Genomic DNA, 24,090 nt, shown 5'->3' with positions numbered 1-24,090 from the left:
TGGTTTGTTTTATTTATATTTTGTTCTCGTACTTTCTATTTTCTTCTTTTTAATTTTTGATATTTCTTATTTTATTACATGGACTATTTTGTATTTTAAGATTTATAATTTATTAACTTACTTATTCATGTTTCTTTTTTAATTTTTATATATTTTTATTTTAGTCTCTTTACTAATTGTTTTTATTTTCCTAATTATTTCTTCAACTTTTATGTGTTTTTTTTTCCTAATTCTTTAACTTCTTTTCCACTTACGTGATCTCATTTATTTTTTAGTCTTATGCTTTTATTGGATTTTATATTTGTTCAATTTATCATTTTCATATTATTTTTACATTTATTTGAATGAAAAATAAAGTTAAAATATTGTAATCAATTTTTATTTTACTTTGACTATCATCATTTTGCTAAGCATCTACCTTGAGAATATACCAATTTTAACATTCATACTTGACATATCAAGTGAGTAATATCTAATATATATTTTCTTTTATTGTAGATTAACTTATTTTCCAGATATTGTATATGTTGGCATTATTTCCAAAAATCTATTACATAATTCTATTTTGATATTTTGTTCTATATTTTCTTTTGAAAATTTGTATTCCATGATTTATAGATAATATTTTTTTTTAATTTTATTATATAAGTCTATATTTTTATTACTTTTTAATTTTTATAGTGATCCTTTTTATTTTTTAATTATGTTTCTTTTTATTTTATTTTTTATTGTATATCTTAAGTTTTTACTTTATTCTATTTATGTTATTTATGTTTGTATTTTTAATTCATATTTTTATTTATCTTGTTACTATTTATATATTTTAGCTTAAAATAAAATAAAAATATAATAAATAATTTGTCATCTTGCTTTAATTGGTATTATTATTTTATCCAATGTGTATTGCGCGTATCTGGATAACCATCACTGTGACTTATTCCCACAAGCCTACGGAATATTCTAGAAAATTAAAAAAAAAAAAAAAGATAAAATTAGTTTACTGGATCACATATTCCGGAAAATCCTTCTCCAGAATACTGGTAACTTTAACATCCCCAGCTACAACCATCAGTCCATCACCGGGTAGAGAGAGAGGAGAGAGAAAAGGATGGAGTAGAAAGGAGGCCATTCCCCTTCCCACATACTCCCCCCTTCTCTCTCCCTCTCTCTCATCTCCTTCGCCCCCTCTCTTCCCCTTCCATCTAAATAGAAAGAGAGGAGGGAAGAAGAATATGCTATAGAAGCTCCTGAGTCCTCTAATTGTCATAATTTCGCTTCCCTCTCTATAAAGCTCCAGATTGACTCCTTCTCAGTCCCCGTCGCCATGCCCGACTCCTCCTTTCTCAAGCTCTCCCTCTTCGTCGCCGGCGAACCCGCCGACCCTCCGGCCGTCCGCTCCCCCCGGAGCTTCGCCGACGGGGCCGTCGGCCTCGGCATCGTCGCCGCCCTCAGCGGCGGTGGCGACGTTGGAGGCCGTGTGAGGTCCGCGGCGCTGACACGGTCAGAGCCGATCCCGATCGCCCCGGCGAAGGCCGTTGCGGCCGCCCGATCGATGGAGCCGGACGAGGCGGAGCTCTCCGAGAGCTATACGTGTGTGATATCGCACGTCGGGGGCAAGTCCGTCAGGAAGAGGGTGTACTTCGGTGACGGCTCGGAGGTCGTCTTTGGGGCCGTTCAGAGGGGCAGGGGGGTGCTCTTCGAGATGCCGCCACTGCCGACGCCTCCGGAGACAGCGATGCCGTTCACAGTCGGTTTCTTGAGCCACTGTTATCTGTGTAAGAAGAAGCTCGAGGGGATCGATATCTACATGTACCGGTATTCCCTCTTTTTCATCGTCTTGGCTTGTTGTTTTCTTCGCTGCTATTCTTGAAAGATTTTGTTTTGTTTTTTTTTTTTAAAAAAAAATTGATTCGTGTTGGTGTTTACCATTCTGGATGTTATAACGCCTTGCTTGTAAAAATTTGATCTTTAGTGGGAGTTCTGACGACAAATTTCCCCTGTTTTTTTTTTTTAATCCTTTGGTTTCATGGTACTGGAGGGGATTTCTTGGATCAAAATTTTTTTGGTACAATTCTTGGATGAAATTTTTTGGGCGTGTTCGTGTAAGGAGTTCCGCTGGAAAAAACTGATTGCGTCTATTAGTTATTAGGGAAAAATTAAATTTTGAGCCCTCAATTTTGAGTCATTTACACAAATATTTCTTCTCCTTCGAGTACTTTCAATTGTTCTTTTAGCTTTCATGTCGTTCGTTCTCTATGAAATTACTGTTTCCCTCTTCGTCCTTGTACCGCCACCACCTCCACTTCTTTAGATGCTCCTCCGCCTTGGTGTCGACTGGCAGCAACTCCTCCCATATTAATCACCGCCCAAGCATGCACCTTGTCCTCTGTTGAGGGGGCTGACCCCTCCGCCTATCTGCCCGACCTCACCCCCCACCCGTTCCTTCCCACACCAAGAAGAGAAGGGAGAAAGAAGGGGCGGTGATGATAAAATCGCCTCTTACCCTCCTATTGTTTTTTTTCCCATTGGAGAAGCTATCCCTTTTAAAGGGTGCTTCATGGCACGATTGTTTGGTACCTGAAATCATGTATTAGTCAGGAGGCCTCTCATGGATATAGAAATATCTTGTTTAGGTTTTTTTCTATTTTCTCAGATGTAACACAAACAGTTCATATCATTTGTTTCATGCATGATACTTTATTACGTCCATAAATTATGTTGCTCTCTATAAGCATAAACTTAAAGCAGGTCGACAGTCTTTAAGTATAACATATGATATCTATTAAAAAAGCACATCCTATGATATTCCCAAAAAGGAAAAATCTGTGATCTAGTCTTTTTGGGGCAATTTTCAGTTATATCATTAAATATGAATATTGAAGCTTTTGCTTCACGGTTTGTACCTCAGTCTCTTTGAATCCAGTATGCACATCATCTCTGATAACTATAATCCTCTGAATTGTCTTCTCTCTCTCTTTTTTTTTTTTTTTAAAAAAATCTTCCAAAATGTCCGGATGGGATTGTAGTGTAATATATGTTCTGAGATATTGGGTTTATTGGAGATAGTAAATATGAAATGTCAAAATCGTGATAGAAAACTTCCTGTTATGAAGTTTCGGTCATCCATGTCTTTAGACCAACATGCAGATGTTCTTCTGGAAACTGGTGTTAGCTGAATTTCCATCTCTCATCGTACTTGTTGATCCAAGCTTCCTTTATGGAAAGTTGATTTCATAAACTATTCATCGACAAATGTCTGAAATCAATTCTTATGTCTTTGAGTTTCTCATATAAGTTTAGATTCCAGCGCATTTGAACAGAATACTTAGATGGTTATAGGGATAGCTGGAAATGTTTCTATCGTTTATTGCCCCTTGATTTGGTCAATTACTCAATTCTATTGCACTATCTTCATTGAAATTCCTTACATTTAGAATGACGTCATTTTAACTTTCCAATATCTGATATTTAGTTATATACAGAGTTAAAGAGACCTGCTTCATGCAGAAGTTTCTCCAATTCTGTTTCCTTTTTCATGCTTCAGTACCCATCCCTGAATAACTTGCTGCGCATCATTGTTAACAGTTGAATTGTTTATCATTTATCTTTTCTACACCCTAATCTGGTTCTGTTTCCTGTTTCATGCTTCAGTACTAGTCTTTGAATAACTTACTATGCAAAATGTTGAGAGTTGTATTGTTTCTTACTTATGTTTCTTGTGCACAAATTCGTTGCCTTTGCTTGTAACCAGATCTGCAACTCTTTTGTTGTCCCTAATTCCAAATCTGTTGCTTGTATATGTGTGAATTCCTTATGTCAACTTATAGTTTGAACATTTGCTGATTTTTGGCTAGTGTGTGCACAAACGAGCGAGAGGCATGTGCTAGCCATATACGCGACAAGTAGCAATTTACAAGTGAGAATTGAAAGCCTGTATTGTAGGTTATATATTAAGAGCCTGTTTGGATGATTGGGTGCAAGATCCCGTAGGACTCGTATGGGCCAATATAACAAGCAAAATCAGATTGGACTACTTTGGGTATTTATAAAGATAGACGTAGCCCAGTCTGATTTTATTGGTTGTATTGGTTTAACCCATAAATTTCATAGGATTTTGAGCTCAATGATCCAAACAGATCCTAAATCTGCAATTTTACTGGCAGACATAAGGGTACATTTCAGTTAAAGGGCAGCTGGAAAGTTATACATCACTTTAGTAATACGAGTACTCTATGTATCATTTGGCCCATAATATGTGCCTGAAATAACTTGCTTGTGTGAAATTAATTTTGCACCTGCATTATAATTCATGGTCTTGTTGGGAAGAAACCTTTAAGTTTGCTATCATCAGGGCTGATTAGTCTCCAAGACAACATAGTTTCTTCTTGCTTGCCTTCAAGATTTTGTGTTACTCTGTTGTTCTATCAAAATTCTTTATTTGGTGCATTGAGATCTATTAATTTAACTATGAGGACCCATGTGGACGTGTATTTGATCTTATATTGGTTATTTACTGGAAAGATCTTGGATATTTATATAAGATCAATGAATGAAAATAATATCTTCCGACTAATTTTTTTGGATGAGTTTCTGGATTGTTACAAATAATATCACAGCTGACCTAGCCCATAATTTATGGGGGCGTTTGGTATGGGGTGTCCATTTAAGATCAAAGGTGATGTGGGTGAAGGCAATGAAATCACCGCATTTGGTTGCACTATGATGATCCTACGTAGCAGCGATTTCAAATCACCTCCGCTGCTCAATTCATCTTCTAACTCAATGATGGAATATCCATCTTTGATGTTGGGAATCCAAGATCACCTCCAGACTGTGATCTTGAACTGAAATATAAAGATAAAAATATCTGTCAATTTAGCAAAAAAATTGATATATTAATATACCACTAATATATTATATCAATATTGTGTATATGATATTATATTATATTATATTTATGATGTATATTATATTGTAATATATTATTAATCATATTACTGTTATATTATGATTCAATGATAATTTTAAATTAGAATAAAAATATCCTATTGGACTTTATATTTATATAAAAAATATTTACTAAATCACTTCTATTTGTCTTATTTTTTTTAATTAAAATAATTATTCATATTAATAAATTATATATTATAAGTATAAATAAAAATATTAATTCTATAATAACAATTAATATATTTTTATGGGATTACGAATTTATAGGACTAATAAATATATTTTTATAGAATCTATTAATTATTAATATATTAATAAATATAATAATATTTTATTATAATATATTATATATGATTAATAAATATATTTTAATAAAATATATTATAAATAGTTTTGGTATTATATAATCAGTGATCTTAGATTCTTATAGAATACCAAACAGGTTACTTATAGATATCTGAGGATTTTTGATCATTAGACCATGGTCTACCAAATGCTGTGATTTTAGATCATTGATGATCAGATCATCAGGGGATTTGGATCACCGGTGATCTCAGATCACTTTGGTGATCTCATTTAAGTCACCAAATACTATATATATGGACTAGAGGATATTACAATACGGGTTTATTGTAGTTGACCACAAGCTGTTCATAGTGTTTAGAAAAGGATACATGGATTTGGATTTTAGGCTAGCGAGGATGTTAGGGCTTCAAATATGAAAAGTATATGAGGATCCGTGCAGATGTGTATTTAGTTCCATTTTAATTATTTATTGGGAGGATCTTAGATACTTATATAAGGTTAAGAAATCCAAACAACACCTTTCGGTTAGTTATTTTGGATGAGATCCTAGGTTGTTGCATGAACTGTTTGGTTTTGTTTGTTTTGCAGAGGAGACAAAGCCTTCTGTAGTGCGGAGTGCAGATGCCAGCATATGCTGTTTGATGAGCACAAGGAGAACTGTGGGTCTGAAGTACTGAAGTCGTATGAATGCTCCGTATCTCCCTGTCCCGGCCCTTTTCTCTTTCCAGCTGGTGTGGCAGCAGCTTAATCATGCAAAACTAAAGTAAAAATGAAACCCATAAGGAACAGGTAGAAATGATGGTAAATAAGAGAAAGGGTACCGGAGTGAATAATCGGTATCAACGGCATTATATATACCTACAGAAAGAACTGGAAAAGATCTGAGATAATATGCTTGTTTGATATAATGTTTTACGGCAAAGCCCTGAGCAGAATGTAACATATGTGTGATTTATAAATTCCATGTATCAGAGAAAAGAGGTTTTGTAGTTTCTATGTACTGCATTGGAAAATTATTATAGTTATCAATATCATATGTTATTTCCTCAAGCAATATTCTGTATGCTTTTATCATTGTATATATTTTGCATTCACTCTCTATGGTCTAAGATCATACTCTGCTCTCCTTTCTGGAGGATCATTGATCTGAATTGCCTGCAAAATCCTATCTCACAGTTCAGGAAGCTCATACACCATGATGATAGATCCGTCCAAGTGAAGTTTGATGGATGAGCTCGACGAGCTCACTTGGTTGCATGGAGAAATATTGTTCTTGAAAAACTAGCTTTTTATTTGTTTGTTTCATTAGAAAAATAATGGAAGTTTATAACTAATTTGTTAAAAGAAAACCTTTTTTCTTACAAGAAAAGTTCCATTTCATTTTCCTTTTTCATGATTTTTCTTGCAATTAAGCATGCCCTTGCCTCTGTCTGCTGACTTTGGATTTTCTGTAATGCTCCAGTGAAGTCCTACCAATTCTAGTTGCTGAGATCTCATACTTCGACAAAATCAATGGACTGAACATATTAGAGGCCCATATCATTCTGTCGTGATTGTTTGACCAGCCTCAAGGCTGCCTATTTGATCTGCTGATAGAAATTGGGTTTTTCTTTACCAAACGTCTGGCAGCGGCTTCCCAGTTCAATTTGTTAGAGTTGAAGGTATCAACTAGCTCGGTTGGCGACTCGGTTGGTAAAGGGATCAACTTACGTTCGAATCCCTCCCCCATCTAAAGTGCCGACTGGGCTTCCATCCGTTACGGAGGACGAGAATGAAAGTGCATGAAGCGTGTGAACAGCGGTTCGACAAAAACCCGAGCACCATGCATATGTACTTTAATAGGGCAAAAGTCCGCGAACAAACTCCACTTGGGCCATACTCGAGCATCCGTTGGAAGGCATGTCAATATTAGAATGCCATTTAGTTTACAGGAATCTACTAATCGATGATTGTGCAATGTTTGCCATGTTGCATTTGGATCGAATTCAGCATAGTCTTGGTCTTGCAAGTGAATGCGTTTCAAAGAGTCAGTTGTACCTGATTCCTCCATCAAAGTCATGGCGGATGCTGATTTGAGATCCGAAAGGAAGGCAGAAGAAGGGCGATGACCTGGTGCTTGGTGAAGCGGCCGAGGATGGCGTGAGTCTTTTGGGACGCAAAATGGAGCGATTGGTTCTTCTTTCCCATATCTCTATTACATCTTTGTTATTTTAAAAAGTTTTAGAAGTCTTCCGATTAAAGTTCTATTAATTACTCTTAATAAATATCTCTTTAATCTATGTAGCAAAGAAGATGAATATATTTAGAGCTTTTGTTGCCGCGAGGCTTCAGAGATAGGATTGAAGCCGGATCGAATACTAGCATATCCATATCTATATTTGTTTTATTTGATGAATAGAAACACAGATACGGATATTATTCGGATGTAAAAATTTATATCCATATTTATTTTAAACAGATATGGATATAATTCGGATACTGAAAGTATGTATATAATTTGGATAATTAAACTTTATGACTACAGAATCAAAGATATTACTAAATATATGATAAATCAAGTTAATAATATTTTTATATAGTTATATATTTTTTTAAAAATTAATAAATACTATATAAAATTATATAAGATTATATGTAGATATGGATATTCAAATATAGATTGGATAGCTGTCTATCCATATCCATATCTATTTTTCTTTGATGGATATGGATACAAATATGGATATTAGTTGGATTCTCAAATTTTTATTCATATCCGAATTGATTCGGATACGAAAATAGATTCAGACAGATAATATCCATACCACTTTCACTTCTATTTGACAAGATGCTGATGTGGTTGGAGTTAGACGCCGTCCGATATCTACAACGTCCAAGAATATCTGCAAAGGAAGTCCACACTCATTGGAATATTCCGATGGAGATCCTATGATGCTGAAGTTAGCTGGAGCTTTAGAAACATTAGAAAAAAAAAAAAAGATAGCGAGAGTTAGGAGAGTGAAGAGAGTTCTCCTTTTTTCTCTCCTTAGGGCTTGCCCCACTATCGAGTCCTTGTGTTTGCTTTCTTCCTTACTTACCTAAGGATCCCCTTCATACCTCTTTTGTATGAAGGTTGAGCCTATAGGCCGTTAGTTGGAATCTGTAGGTTTGTTAGGTGTAGCACTTCAGACCGTTAGACTATGTTTTGATCTTTTATTAAGGAAAGAATCTTTCCCACTTCCTCTGAATCAAGATTATTAATTGTGGATGCCAAGCGTAGACTTCACCTATACGGATGATCGAATTAGTGAGCTTGGGTCCACAACTAGTATGACTTCACTATGTCATCTTGGATGCACCCCAATGAAGGATTAGTCTCGGTCGATGAATTCCTCTGCAATACTTCTTAATTTTTCTTAAAGACTTACATATAGAAATTTGCAAGAAAATACTAATAGATGACATGATCTTAAGAATTTTCTGCTGAATATATGGCAAGCTCTTAAAAACTTTTAGAAATCTTATAATAAAAATCTTATTTATTACTCTAAACAGATATCTCTTCGATTTATGTGGTACATAAGATGGAGTTATTTAGAGTTTCTTAATATTTCTAAAACAATCATATATGGATTAATGGATAGCTTTATTTTAAGGGCCCATTCTTTTATGGATAAATATTATGAAAAAATTGATCAACTTTTTATCAACTAACTTATCTATATTCTCATATTTTTCAAGATGGATAAGATTTTTCATGGATAGTATTTATCCATGAAATGAGCAAAAAATCTTACGTACATAAAGGGTGGCTAAATTATTTTTCCATCAGTCAGTAAAGTGGATATTTGATTTTATTCTTAAAATGTTCCATCCTCATTTTCAATAGTTCTATCATTCAATGCTCAATAATTCAATCATCCACTTTCTCCAAACCTAAAAAGCATAAAAAATATCATGAAAAATATGAATAAAATTTAATAACTTATTTAAGAAAATAATAATGTAAAAGAATATAAATAATAGATTTCAAAACCACTTTTTCATACATTAAAAAAATCATAAGTAAATTATTTTTTTGTTTAAATATTGTTTGAAAAATTTTTATCTAAAAAAAATAGATTCTCGGATAAATTTTTTACCAATAAAAGAATAGACTCTAAATTTTTTTTTTGCTAAATAAATGGTGGATTTTTAAAAATTTTTAAAAACCTTTTAGTTAAAGTTCTATTTATCACTCCAAATTGATATCTCTTCAATTTATATGGTACAAAAGATAAAAGATATTCATTTGGAGCTTCAATTCTTGAGATACCCGTATATGAAATTATCAAAGAAGTCATCAGTGGATGATTTTATTTTAAGGATTTTTTTTGTTGAATAGATGGCAGACTTTTGCTATATACACGCTGCAATATTTTCTATGTACACTTAGTAATATTATATATATTTTTATACTATATTATATGTTAAATAGATACTATATTTTTCAAAATTAGAAGTTTTTCAATTAAAATTATATTTGTCACTTTAAATTGATCTTGTTGCGGCCTTCTTTCGATTGGGGTAGTCAGCCTGGAGTACACTAGGTGCTGCGTCTGAATGCGGGCCGGTGGGATGCCAGAAGACGGTGTGCTGTCACTAGAGAAGATGCATATAGTCAAGGCCGAAAGTGAGAGCGAGAGGTTGGTGGTGAACAATGGCACTGGTCTCTGCTTGGCATCGGAAGAGAGAGACTTATAAAGAAAGTCCCATCGGAGGTGGCTCCGACGAGGATCCTTCGATGCTCAAGTCAGTGAGATGACTCAATATAGTAGAAATAGCAGCAGAGTTTTGGCACTATATTGGCCAACATACCTAGAGGGATCCCCACTTACCTATATATAGAGGGAGTAAAGTGGATGATGAGAGGACAGATGATTATATCAATCATATCCTGTCAGCTGTATGGCACCGTGTGAAAACCTTTAAATGGCTCTGACAGAGGGTGTGCCTTATGTTCGGCATGCAGATGGCCATGGTGGCGGGCCTTATCATGCATGCAGCGTAATTAATGACCTCGTAACATCCCATCATGGTGCACAGTCAGTCGATCAGAATATGATATTTGAGCGACATGACCTGATGTGGCCTGTCAGGATAGCGTAATGGCCATACCTGTCATTCGATTGTTCGGCTAACATTCATGTCAGGAAGTCGGTTGAAGGAGCCTATTGAGTAGTGCGACCCAGTGGTCAGTTTGGATAGTCGATAAGGCATTGAGAAAGAAGTCGATCTTCTGATGACTTTTGATGAGGTCGGTCTTAACCTCCGGACGAAGTGGGCCTCAGGCTCTGGATGATTTTTGATGAGGTCGGCCTCAGCCTCCTGATGAAGTCGGCCTCGATTTTTCGATGAAGTCTGTCTTCGGATGACTTTTAATGAGGTTGACCTCGACCTCCCAATGAAGTCAGTCTCGACCTCCCGATGAAGTCGGCCTCCGAATAACTTCTGATGAGGTCGACCTCGGTCTCTTGATGAAGTTGGCCTTCGAATGACTTCTGATAAGGTCGGTCTTAGCCTTTTGATGAAGTCGGCCTTGACCTCCTGATGAAGTTGGTCTCTGGATGACTTCTGATGAGATCGGCCTCGACTTCCCGATGAAGTCAGCCTTTGAATGACTTCTGATGAGGTTGGCCTCAGCCTCCTGATGAAGTCAGTCTCAATCTTCAGATGACTTCATGAAGTTGGCCTCCTTGTAATGATATCGGCCTCCTCGTGAGGTCGGCCTTCCGATGACTTCGTGAGGTCGGCTAAGCGACGAGGATGATGAAGTCGGCCTCGGTCTCTCGACGAAGTCGGCCTCTGGATGATTTCTAATAAGGTCGACCTCTGAATGACTTCGTGAGGTCGGCCTTCGGATGACTTCGCGAGGTTGGCCTCCTTGTGATGATATCGGTCTCTTCGTGAGGTCGGCCTCCAAATGACTTTGTAAGGTTAGCTTCCTTGTGATGATATCGGCTTCCTTATGAGGTCGGCCTCCGGATGACTTCGTGAGGTCGGCCTTCGGATGACTTCGTAAGGTTGGTCTCCTTGTAATGATGTTGGCCATCTCATGAGGTCGTCCTCCTCATGAGGTCGACCTCCAGATGATTTTGTAAGGTCGGCTAAGCGACAAGGATGATGAAGTCGGTCTCGACCTCCCGATGAAGTTGACCTCCTGATGACTTCTGATAAGATCAACCTTGGTCTCCGGATGACTTCGTGAGGTCGGCCTTCGGATGACTTTGTGAGATCGGCTAAGCGACGAGAATCTATCCCAACATTTGTCCCCCAACTCCCGAGCCTGATTGCATAGTTTTAATCGAACGAAGGGAGTTCATCATTGCGTTGATCCGAGTCAATTTTTTCGGCTTGTCCTCCTTTCTGACTTATTTATTTGCATGCTTTCCTTCTCCACTTGTTTACTTGTCTTTCTATAAAAATAAATAAGTAGTGACATCGGCAAGATTAAGTAAAGTAGTCGGTTAGGAAGTTACAAATCGAGTAGAGGATAACCGAACGTATAGACTTGAGAAAAATTTTCTAAGTTATGTAGCAGGTTTTTGCAAACAAACTTGATCGGATTGAAGTCGTAGTCATAGACTGTTCGCCATAGGTTGTTCCGTTGAACTGGAATATAGTCATTATTTGGAGGAGCTTTTCGAATCATTGATTCATCGTTTGGAGGGAGACCTTGATGACTATCAGAGATCGGAGTCGGGTTAATCCCAGCCTAATGAGATCTTATCTGGCTCCTTCCCGAGGTGGAGGTATTGTTTGCTTTGGCACTGCATGAGGTTTAGCCATGCGTAAATACGATCAACATTGCCATTGTGGGGCTGCACAGCTTTGCCCTTTGGAAAAAAGTGCCTCGAGGAGGAATTATCCCCTCTGACCATGCGCACAGAGAATTAGCCACGTGTAGAGCAAACAGCATCCACCGCTGTGGGGGTCTTAGGATTTTGTCATGGTGGCTAAGAAAATGAGCAGAACGAACTACGCACGGCCCTATTCCTGTACGAGAAGTTGTCCGCTTTGACAGCATGAGCCTAGCCACATGTGGGTCCTTAGCTGCCAACGTGGGTGCAGGCCGCATGTGTCTCACAACTTTATTTTGCCTAGGCCTCGTGTGCTACCTGGTACTATGGCCCTTGAGCCTTAGCAGGTGCTTTTATGGTCAACGGACCCATCCGTATTCAACCCAATGCTGCAGCCCCTTAGGGGCGCACTCATGGTTGACAGACCCACCCTGGCTTTGTCAATTGGGTGTCAGCCGACTAATACTTCATCGGGTACTAGCCAACAAGAAAATGGTTATCTTGTAGATTTTTCAAATCGTCTGCCTCTCGGAGTCTCAACACTTAGCCATTTTGTGGGGGACTCCTAGTAAGGTGGACTTTCTCAGATTTTTTTCTTGAATTTGCCAGTCTTGTCGAAGTTTTTTCTCAAATTTTCTCCTCGACTTTCGGACGATGTCGGCCTTCGAATGACCTAATGAGGTCGACCTCCGAATGAAGTCGGCCTTCGAATGACCTGATGAGGTCGGCCTTCGGATGAAGTCTACGTCGATCTCCTCATGAGGTCGGCCTTCTTGTGGAGCTCATCGAGGAGGAGACTGATAATCACCAGAGCCGGTACGTGGAGCGCACTGGGAGTCAGGATGTAGGGTCCATCGGGTGGGTCGAGAACTTATCCGACAAGAATGTTGAGTCGAACGATAGGTTGGAGTTCAGGTCCGATGGTCGTGCTAGGAAGGCACATTATGTGGCACGATCTCCTCCGATCAGTGCTGCTGCTACTGAAGATTGTGGACACCTTCATCAGATTTTTTACCTGCTGCACGAGAGCAGCAAACTGCTGGTGGTCTACTGTCATCGATGGTCGTGAAGCACTCGGCTCTCCGTGAGTCGCGGAGGCACATCATGCCGTGATGAGCATTGAGTAGAGCTTGTGGAGACGTTTTGTGCTCTCGTCTTGGCCATGCAGGTTCTTGAGAGAGAATTTTTTTTCTGCTTGATTGCCCCTATCTTGCGCACCAAACTATTGCAGCCTTCTTTCGATTGGGGTAGTTGGCCTGGAGCTGACTAGATGCTGCGCTTGGATGTGGGCTGGCGGGATGCCAGGAGATAGTGTGCCATCGTCAGAGAAGGTGCACACAATCAAGACTGAAGGTGAGAGCGAGGGGTTACCGGTGAACGATGGCGCTGGTCTCCGTTTGGTGTCAAAAGAGAGAGACCTGCAAAGGAAGTCCTATCGGAGATGGCTCCAATGAAAACTCTCCGATGCTCAAGTCAGCGAGATGACTCAATATAGTGGAAAGAGCAGCAAAGTTTTGGCACTATGTTAGCCAACATATCTGGAGAGGTCTCCGCTTACCTCTATTTATGGAGGGAGCAAAGTGGATGATGAGAGAATCGATGATCATGTCAATCATATCCTGTCAGTCGTAAAGCACCATGTGAAAATTTTTAAATAGCTCTGACAGTGGGCGTACCTTCTGTTCGGCACGCAGGTGTTCATAGAGGCAGGCCTTATCATGCATGCGGCATAATTAATAGCCTCATAACATCCCATCACGATGTGCAGCCAACCGAACAAACTATAGTGTCTGAGCGACATGACTTGATGTGGCCTATCAGGATGGCATCATGGCCACGCTTGTCGTTCAACCGTTCGGCTGACGCCATGTGTTAGAAAATCGATTGAAGGAGCCCATTGAGTGGTGGATGCAGTCGTCAGTTTGGATAGTCGGTAAGGCATCAAGAAAAAATTCGACCTTATGATGACTTCTGATCAGATCGATCTCAGTCTCCTGATGAAGTCGGCCTCCAAATAACTTCTGATGAAGTTGGTCTCCGAATGACTTCTGATGAGGTCAACCTCAGCCTCTTGATGAAGTCGGCCTCGATCTCCGATGAAGTCTGCCTCCGGATGACTTCTGATGAGATCGGCCTCGGCCTCCTGATGAACTCAGCCTCCAGATGACTTCTGATAAGATCGATCTCAGTCTTTCGATGAAATCGACCTCGTCCTTTCGATGAAATCGGCCTACGGATGACTTCTGATGAGGTCGGCCTGAGTCTCCTGATAAAGTCAGCCTTAGCCTCCTGATGAAGTCGGCCTCCGAATGATTTCTGATGAGATCGACCTCGGCCTCCTAATAAAGTCGGCCTCGGCCTCCCGATGAAGTCGGCCTCTGGATGACTTCTGATGAGGTCATCCTCAGCCTCTTGATGAAGTCGACCTCGACCTCTGGATGACTTCGTGAAGTTGGCCTCCTTGTAATGATGTCGGTCTCCTCGTGAGGTCGGCCTCTGGATGACTTTGTGAGATCGGCCTTCTGATGACTTCGTGAGGTCGGCTAAGCGACGAGGATGATGAAGTTGGCCTCCGGATGATTTTTGATAAGGTCGGCCTCTGGATGACTTCGTGAGGTCGGTCTTTGGATGACTTTGTGAGATTGGCCTCCTTGTGATGATGTCGGCCTCTTCGTGAGGTCGGCCTTTGGATGGCTTCGTGAGGTGGGCCTCCTTGTGATGATGTCGGCCTCCTCATGAGACCGATCTCCGGATGACTTCGTGATGTGGGCCTCCTTGTGATGATGTCGGTCTCCTCGTGAGGTCGGCCTTCGAATGACTTCGTGAGGTAGGTCTTCTTGTAATGATGTCAGCCACCTCGTGAGTTCGGCCTCCAGATGACTTTGTGAGGTCGGCCTCCACATGACTTCATGAGGTTGGCCTCCTTGTGTTGATGTCGACCTCCTCGTGAGGTCGGCGTCCTCGTGATATCGTGAGGTCGGTTAAGTAATGAGGATGATGAAGTCGGCCTCAACCTCTCGATGAAGCCAGCCTTCAAATGACTTCTAATGAGGTCGGTCTTAGTCTCCTAATAAAGTCGGCCTCAGCATCCAGATGACTTCGTGAGGTCGGCCTCCGAAGGACTTCATAAGGTTGGCCTCTTTGTGATGATGTCGGCCTCCTCATGAGGTTGGCCTCCAAATGACTTCGTGAGGTCGGCTAAGCGATGAGGATCTATCCCAACAGATCTCTTCAATCAATGTGGCACGAAAGATGAAGTTATTTGAGACTTTTAATTTTTTTTGAAATACTCAAATATTAATTTTTTTAAAAAAATAGATAGTTTTATTTTTGAGAATTTTTTGTTGGATAAATAGTCTATTTTTATTATGTTCACTTGGCATCATTTTTTATGTACAACCCGCAATGTTATATGCAATCCCCCTTGAAAGACCAACTTTTATATTTTATTATATGATTTACTTTTCTTATGAGCACTATAGATAAATATGGAATGCAAATGCCACCTTTCAGGACGCTGAGCCTCTTTCCAAGATATGCTCTGAGAAGACAGGTGGCAAGCAATTAACACACATCTCGTTAATGGATACGAGAATATCAAGTGGACCATGGAATCTCTATGTTGAAGGAATGAGTCAATGTGAACTAAGAAATTGATTTAATTGTTGCTAATCAGGTATCCCTGGGATCCAACTGCTAATATCTTTTTTTTTTTTTTTAAAAAACATCATATATATATATATATATATATATATATATATATATATATATATATATATATATATATATTAAAATGAAGCAATCGTATTGGTTTGTCTCTATTTGACACATGGATCAAAATCTTTTTGCTGCGTGGAGTGAAACTGCGGAGAGAAAGAGAGACTTGAGGATCTTCAAAAAGAACCACAGCAAAGACGGAAGAGGAGTCGATCGTGATGCCAGTGATGGAGGTGGTTACTACAGAGTCGTCTGGAGAAGACGCCAGTAAGGGAGCAGTGGATTGTGAGAAGAGGACGAAGGAGAAAGACTCACGGAAGAGGAGTCGACTGCAATGCTGGTGGCAGAGGTGGTGGAGGTGGTCGCTGCGGAGTCATCCGGTGAAAGCGCCAGCGAGGGAGCAGTGGAGGAAGCGGTGGTTGGTGAGATCGAGGCAGGCATCTCACTTGGTAGCAGCTCCCAACAGAGTACTTCGAGAAAAAAATGGGAGGGAGCACGTGGAAAAAAAAAATCATTCAGCTACTCCAACGGCTTCATCATCACCACCATCAAGCCCCCTCTCCCCAAGCTCCTCCTCTGGAATCTCTACACCGACGTCAAAATCTACCTCCCCAAATCCCCCAAGCCCTTCGTCCGCATCCTCTCCTCCCCTCCTCTCCCGACTGTCTTGTTGTACTGTTCTCAAGATCCGACTCTATTATTCAGCACTGTCATATCGCCAATTATCTCTAAAAATTCAACTATCGAAATTTATCACAATCAAGCATGATCGATTGATCAGTCATCGCAGACATGATCTTTTTTTAAGAAAAAACTATATGCTCTCATGAGTATCGAGCAGCTGGTGAAAGTTGAGCTCTTCTCGCTGTCAAAATTGAGCCTGTCGAGAGCTGAAATTGAGGTGGTGGTGAAAAAGAGGTACGATGAGAGGTGGCTTGCTGAGTGTGGCAGCGAGCTGCTGATGTCTGATGGTTTATTGGAGTGTCAAGATGGTGTTCGATGTTTATTATCGGGACTCTGAATAGGGCCGGGCCGGGTTCTACCCCTGCTCGAGCCCGGCCCAAAAAAAATTTTCGGGCTTCGGGCCGAGCCTAGGCCCGATTTTTTTGAAAAAATACAGCCCCGAGCCCGATCCGAGCCCGGGCCCGAGACCGGCCCGAACCCAATTGGGCTGGCCCGATTCCAAATTGGTATAAGGTGTAAGGTCCGCACCCAATCGGGCCTGGGTGAGATTGTTGCGGTCCTTGCGAAAGGAGGGGATGAGCGGGGGAGGGGACGGTCGGAGGCAAGGGAGAGGAGAGAGGAGCAGGGGGAATGGAGGAGTACCGGAGAACGTCGTTTACCAGAAGGCTCCCACTATCGTGCCGCCGAGCATCCCCTCCATCGAGAGCTCCTACGGCAGCATCGCGGCCGACGGCTTCGAATCGCCGCCCAACATGCTGACGGAGCCCATTTGCGACACCATCCGGTGGGATCTATCGCAGATCGCCAATAATCTGAAGTTTATCATCTTTCCGAACTCCTTCCAGGAGGATCCAGACAAGACGCTCCGAGATTGGGACCTTTAGGACTGATGATCGAAGAGCTCCGCCACCATCAACGCCTTCGACTCTCCTCCACCATAGCCGCCATCTCCCGCAGCCAAGTCCACTGCCGCCTCCACCTCCGACATCGGTGCGTCGTCTTTTCCCGACAGCGGCTCCCTCCGATCAAGAGGAAGACTTCCCACTCCGTCGACTCCGATTTGATTGTACCAGAGTCCAGGCAAAGGCGAAGGAGGGACTAGAGGGCGGAAGAAATATCGGACCTGACTTTGGGCCTGATTCGGGCTTGGGCCCTGGCTGGGCTCGGGTCGGGCCAAAGGTTTGCCCGAGCCCGGCCCGAAAGCAAATCGGGCCCAGTTTTCTAGGCCCGAGCCCGGCCCGAAAAGTTTTGGGCCGAGATCGAAGCTCGGCCCGAATTCGATCTAGCCCGATGGGCCTCGGGCCGGCCTGAACCCACTTCCAGCTCTAACTCTGAAAGAGGTAGGTGGTTGGAGATGTTCAATCTGGATGGAGAGGTGTTGCTCCGAAGTCCGGAAGACTGCACCTATTATGCAAGAAATTGAAAGGACGGATGGTTTGTGACGGCAAAGAAGAGATCCTGTGCATCGCGCGGGTTAATAAGCTAGTTGTTTTATTAATGCCAGTTTATAATTTGGAAGACGCGTGTTAGCAATCAAAGCATTTCATTGCCGACGCAAGCGTAAATAACACGGCGTGATTAGGTTAGTTGGCGTATAATTCAGCCGATTCCAATCTAGACTCGAGAACGCATCCCGAGTCGGATCTAACGGTCAGGAAGAAGCGAGTACGAGGCGTACCAAAGAAGGATGGCCCACCTGCTCCCTTCTAGGCTGATCTGACCCGTTGTTGAATTGAATGGCTCTTCAATCTTGAATCTTACTGCAAAAGCGTCCAAATTCAATGACTCCCAGATTCCGGTCCGCTTTCCTCATCCCAAAAACAGCTGGGAAAATTGGTTTGAAACTAAAGACGCCAGAAAAGTCGACCCCCGAAAAAAGGAATGCCAGAGAGAGATGCGCGTCTAGGTTCATTGTACCTGGAGCTCCAGATTTAGAGCGGGCCCACGATTCATACCGTCGACATGAGTTCCATCACCAATGGAAGGATATATAGGTAATTTTACTATCATACACGGGGCATCCCGAGGCTGTCGCTCGCGGCATTTAAACGAACGCTCATCCCCGCTTCTCCCATCAGCCTCTGAAACCCAAACAAAAACCCCAGAAAGAGAGAAAACGTCGGAAAAAGGATTTGGGGTTCCGACCTCGGATTCAAGAACGTCGCTTGAATTTTAGGGTTTTGATTGGAAGAGAAGATTTCGACGCCGTTTCTTCTTCCTCATTGGATCTTAATTTCTTCTTCTTCTCTGAGATCGAGGGGGATTTGAGAACGCCCCCCCGTTTCTGGTAGGAACCTATTTCCTCTTCACTTTTCTACTATGATTGTCATATTCTAGCAATGGAGCCTTTTAGTCTATTGTTTATACAAAAATCATTGCGAGATTCCTAGAAGAAGATTACAAAAATTTACAAAGCTTTTAAATTCTGCTGTTTTTAGAATATTTTCCCCATTTGATCTAGATGTTTGATTTGTAAGTTTTCGGTTCTGCCAATTTTTTTTTCCTGCTAGGTGGTATGAGATAGTTTAGCAGATCGTTCAGCTGTAGAGAAGATAGTAATTAGCCTTAAAGATGAGCCTTTAGATTTCAAACTCTGTTTCATGGAACCCTACCGGCAGAAGTTTCCGACATTATAGCTGAATTCTACTTATGGAGTTGTTTGATTCCTTATGTTTTTTTAAATGCCCATTATGGCTATCAGGTATGAATACATTTCTTGTTTTATACTTATATGAGTTGATAATTAAAGCTGATCACCTTTGGACTATTATTTATGTTTTTACTGTGGTCTAAAGGCTGCAAGTAATTGGCATTGAGTAATTGAAGTAATTCTAGCAATATGTTTGTGATTTTTATTGTTGATTAAAGAAACATCAAGGTTCAGCAGACAATTGTACATGGTTGGCTCTGGAGAAGCTTCTTTCCTTCCCTAATATATTTGAACATATAATGCAGGTTGTGACGATGGTGCTGTGGGTATTTGGGTATGGATCATTGATATGGAATCCTGGATTTGACTTTGATGAGAAAATAGTTGGCTTCATCAAGGACTACAGGCGTGTGTTCGATCTTGGTAAGATTTACCTGTTCATCAAGAGGATGGCCTAGTGACATCTCTCAAAATCTTAAAGCAACATAAATTAATCCTGCATCAGAAAAATATAATGTTAGCCTTTCTCTTTACAGCGTGCATAGATCACAGAGGTACACCAGAAAATCCAGCTAGAACTTGCACATTGGAGGCCAAAAAAGGAGCAGTTTGTGTAAGCAGAACTTATTCTTTGCAAGATTGTCTATCTGATTACTTGGATAAAATCTGTGTCGTAGACCTCAGGTTTCTTAATCATGGATTTTTTGGACTGTGCCATTTTATTTGTTCCTATGTTCTGTGATTTTTGTCAGGCGACTGGCTTTTCTCTTAGTTTAAGAGGAGGGTATAGCACCCACCCTGATTTTATGTATGTTCTCTTAGTTTCCATTCCTTGGTCTGTTACTTTGTTATATGACTATATTAGGGCAATGATGAGGGGACAAACCAAAATAGTTACTTGAATCTAAGATCTGTTAGGTTTCCATGTTTGTATATCCTATATTATCTGATCGGATAGGTTAGACATCATGGCTCTGGTGTTTTTTTTTAAAAAAATATATATTCCACATCCTTAAATACCCTTGTCAACCACCGGAAAATGATGCTTATTGCAACTACTACTACTAATTTTATTCTTCCATGCCTGATTTGATTTTTTTTTTTTTTTACTCATATTCATTTGATTGGAAAGCTTTTTTAGGATGTAGTAGTACCTATTCTTCATTGATATGGGAGGATGTGAAACTTTAGAGGTGCCATCTTAAACTCTGGCCTTGAAATTAAAAATCCTGGATTCATTTTTTGTTTCGAAATCTGGTTTCTACAATACAGAAACTTTTTGAAAATGTTATTAAAGTGATCAAATGTGAGAAATCTTAGGCCGTTAAGATGGTCAATTATCGATATATACATATGGAAGCAGTGACATAGCCGGGGTGAAAACAAGAATTCGAACCTAAGACATGAGGGATAGAAGGTGGGGGTTCAAACCACTAAGCTAACAAAGATTTCTTGTTCTACAGGGGTTTAAAAATATATACATACAAGATTTTTTGGGTAATATTTACATACCCCCAAGGGTATTGCATGGATCCATACCTTGCGCTTCAAGATGATTTAAACCCTTATCTGATGTTTGACATCATCAAAATCCATACAACAAGATTTATATTTATATTCTTGTTTCACTAGAACAGAATTTGATGTGCAGTTCCCTTTCGCTCTTAACAAGACTTGTTTCTCCTACAGTGGGGCACTGCATATTGTGTTAGAGGAGGCATAGAAAAGGAAAGGGCAGCAATGCAGGTACAGTTCAATGTGGTGTTTTCTTCAGTGATTACTGTTTGATTACTTGATATGTTATTGAGCATTTTTCTACACTTCTCAGTATTTGGAGAGAAGAGAATGTGAATATGACCAGAAAACTTCAGTGGACTTTTACAAGGTAAGATCAGAGTTTTGCTGTTGTTTATGTCTGAAAGGCCCCTTGAGAGTTCTAGTTTCCTGATGAACCACTCTCATTCTACTGTCTGTGCCATGCATTATTCAGGAAGAAGATCTTCTTAGGCCAGCTGTATCGGGAGTTTTAGTGTAAGATGCTCAACTTTCCTGCTAAATATACATCTTACCTCTGGAATGCATTGTGTTGACAAGCTACTTTGGACTGTAATCTTTCTTTGCTGTGAGATTAACAAATTGTTACTTCTGTAGATTCACATCCACCCCAGATAGAAAAGCCAACAAGTACTATTTGGGTCCAGCTCCCTTGCGGGAAACAGCAAGGTGAATCAGAAAATTATATTTATTTGAGCTCTTTTTGCCCCTCTGTTATTTTGAATCATTAGCATCAGCGGTTTTACTTTTTCTGATTAAGCTCCTTCACTGTGTACTTCAGACAAATTGCTACTGCCTGTGGTCCTTGCGGGAACAATAGAGACTATCTGTTTCTTTTGGAGAAGGCAATGTTTAATATAGGTGAGGCTATCTCATATTTCTGAACGTTCTTAAACTCTGATTCTTCAACTGAAATTGATATAAGTTCATCCATTGATCCATCCTGGTACCTACATTGTAGATTGTGTGGGTTGAGGTTATCCCTCTGGTTAGCTTTTTGCTAATTGCAGACAATCTATAGTGCTCTTTTTACTGGATTTCTAAAACCTCATTCATGTGCCGAGGCACGGTGGTGAGAGTTGAGGCAGGGTGGAAACTGGAAAGTTGTATATGTTAAGCTATGATGTTGACTTTATTCCTTGAATTCCTTGAGTAATCATAAGATAAAATTGAAGAATTATAAATGATATTTGGATGTGTTAAGAAAGGCAAGCGGATAATTTTTAGAGCTAATGCAGGTCATCAAGATGATTACGTGATTGATCTTGCAAATGAGGTGAGAAAGATAATTGGCAGTTTGAAAGTGACAGGGGTTGTATCTTTTGCTCAAAAGGAGGAGTCACCTTCTTTGATGGGAATCCGCCATTGGATCATGAAATGGCCGCGGCCGCTTAGAGATCTGTGTAGGTGGATGAATGAGAGAATTTGGAGTGCTTTAAGATCTATGCAGGACACCATCCAAAGATCGATGTTACAAAAGAAGATCAATCACTCTTTCACACAAAAGATACAACCTGAAAGGATAGATGAGGTTCCTATCTCTTGGAAGCCCCATGAAGCTCTTCTGCATCCTTTATCCCTTCCAGCAACTACCATTGTGGTAGATTCTTGATGTGAGAGGCCAGGAGACAATTTCGGCTGTTCTCCATTTTTCACTTGACTGTACACCTTTGCTTGGAGTCCCTTGACAAGGGATCCCTTTCTATTTTTAACTTGACTATACACCTTATTACAGTGCCGGATTAAAAAAAATGCCCGGTGTATAAGGTTTATTGCCTCTGCGGTGGTTTGATGCAGGCAACTATGTTTCAGTGGAGTAATCTTACTGTTTTGTCAAAGCTCACCTTCCTCTTGTCAGGGATTATTCATACTATTTTTTCCATCTCACCCTCTCAATGAAGTAATTTTTTCTCAATTACTATTTCTGGCCTTTGCTCTCTCTCTCTCTTCTTTTTTTTCTTTTTTCTTTTTTTCTATTTTTTTTTTTTTGGTGGAGGGGAGGGGGGAGTCACTGCTGGCCCCATATGCAAAACTTTATCATTTGAAATGGCATGTACAAGGCTGCAACTCTCTCATTACAAGGTGTGTGAGGCATCTTAGGAAGGGACAGTCTACTGAGCTTCAAGGAATAATGGTCCGAGCCAAACTCTCCACCTGATGCGCCGAGGGCAGCAGCAAATAACACAAGTTGTTGAATGCTTTCACTTTCAACTTCTCCCGTTTACATTTTTTTTTTTCTGATGGAAAGAAGGTATAACCTCCATTAGTTATTTATATATGATAATATAGTTTGGTTACATCAGGGACGTAACAAAGTGACAATGTATCTTTGGCGAAGTGAAAAGACAGACGCGTGAATAGGAGGAAACGATAATGTTTCCTCTTACAAGGCTGTGTTAAGACAGAAGTCACTAAATCCTCTCATGCAACCAGCCACTTCAGTGCTGCTCATAAAACATTCATGATCATCTGTTTGAGTCTCTAACAACTTCCTAAGGATGGCAATTCCCGTTTCGAAACAAGAGAACATTTGGAATAGGGGTAACATCTTTATTTGCTCCGAAGTCACTTGGGATGTCCAGGAGAAAAATAGCGTTAAAATTTGCTGAGCAATTGGTTTTGGACAGTGAGCATGAAAGTTGAATATCCTTTTATTCCGTTCTTTCCAAAGACACCATTGCCCCATAGCAAGAAGCGTGTCCAGACCAGGTCTTTGTTCTTGATTTATAGAATTAATCCTCCATGTGCTCCAAAGTAAGTCGAGTGTGAATGGGAGTTTAGGTAGCTGCAGGTCTGAAAACAGTTTAGCAGCATGAGCAGCATCGAGGAACGGGGCATCCAAATCAGCATTTACATCAGAGAAAACAGCATCAGCAATTCAGCAAGAAGACAATTAATATTTTTTTTTTGGATGAAAATGGGAGGAAAAGGCCACCGATGTATTTTATTAAAATAGTATATACAAAGTGAACAATTGGAAAGAGTATAGAAGTTTCAGTTCCAGCATGGACAGTTAGGAGGAGCGGGTAAAGATGGAAAGTGACATAAGGGGTCCTTATATTCTCTTGATAAGACTAAGCGATGCAATCCAATCAGTTACCTATAGTTACGGATAATGAGCGAGAGTCTTACGCCGAAGTTCTTTGGGATTGAAACATAGAATATCACAGTGTTACTTGAGGAGAGAGAACTGCATCTACCCCATTCTTCTTCGAAGAGCAGCTGGAATACCATTCTACCAGCGAAGAGAGCAACTGTCTGAACAAGGTGCAGGGAAGAAATGCTTCAAAGTGAAAGATTCAATGATTTCTTTCTTTTCAAATTAACCAGCAGACCCACGCTACCACAATGTTTCAAGCTTTAAAACTGATGATGCTAGGAAGGGAGCAATGGTGCTCTTCCCACAGCTAG

The 24,090-nt window shown here is 40.3% G+C and overlaps 2 protein-coding genes across 3 annotated transcripts; both read left to right on the top strand.

The window, feature by feature from the left end:
* The first annotated feature begins 1,077 nt into the window (after positions 1 to 1,077).
* On the top strand, positions 1,078 to 6,306 carry LOC105039352 (FCS-Like Zinc finger 14). The gene is made up of 2 exons (XM_010915490.4): positions 1,078 to 1,815; positions 5,845 to 6,306. The coding sequence occupies exons 1-2, from the start codon at positions 1,325 to 1,327 to the stop codon at positions 6,002 to 6,004; spliced, it is 651 nt and encodes a 216-aa protein (XP_010913792.1). The 5' UTR covers positions 1,078 to 1,324; the 3' UTR covers positions 6,005 to 6,306.
* A 12,172-nt stretch (positions 6,307 to 18,478) lies between these two features.
* Positions 18,479 to 22,594, top strand: LOC105039351 (gamma-glutamylcyclotransferase 2-1). 2 transcript variants are annotated; one of them, XM_019848015.3, is made up of 10 exons: positions 18,518 to 18,762; positions 18,986 to 19,176; positions 19,431 to 19,548; positions 19,662 to 19,738; positions 20,815 to 20,871; positions 20,954 to 21,010; positions 21,116 to 21,156; positions 21,277 to 21,348; positions 21,461 to 21,540; positions 21,918 to 22,594. In XM_019848015.3, exons 3-10 carry the CDS (start codon positions 19,440 to 19,442, stop codon positions 22,289 to 22,291), a joined length of 867 nt encoding a protein of 288 aa, XP_019703574.1. In that variant the 5' UTR covers positions 18,518 to 18,762; positions 18,986 to 19,176; positions 19,431 to 19,439; the 3' UTR covers positions 22,292 to 22,594. The 2 variants fall into 2 exon arrangements, with proteins under 2 accessions (XP_010913791.1, XP_019703574.1); XM_010915489.4 differs by lacking the exon at positions 18,986 to 19,176 and having other exon boundaries at positions 18,479 to 18,762.
* Positions 22,595 to 24,090: the final 1,496 nt, after the last annotated feature.

This window comes from Elaeis guineensis, chromosome 1 (genome assembly GCF_000442705.2).
Source record: "Elaeis guineensis isolate ETL-2024a chromosome 1, EG11, whole genome shotgun sequence".
Lineage (NCBI taxonomy): Eukaryota > Viridiplantae > Streptophyta > Magnoliopsida > Arecales > Arecaceae > Elaeis > Elaeis guineensis.
Note: the sequence above shows the minus strand (reverse complement) of the source record. Positions and strands in the feature narration are given on the sequence as shown.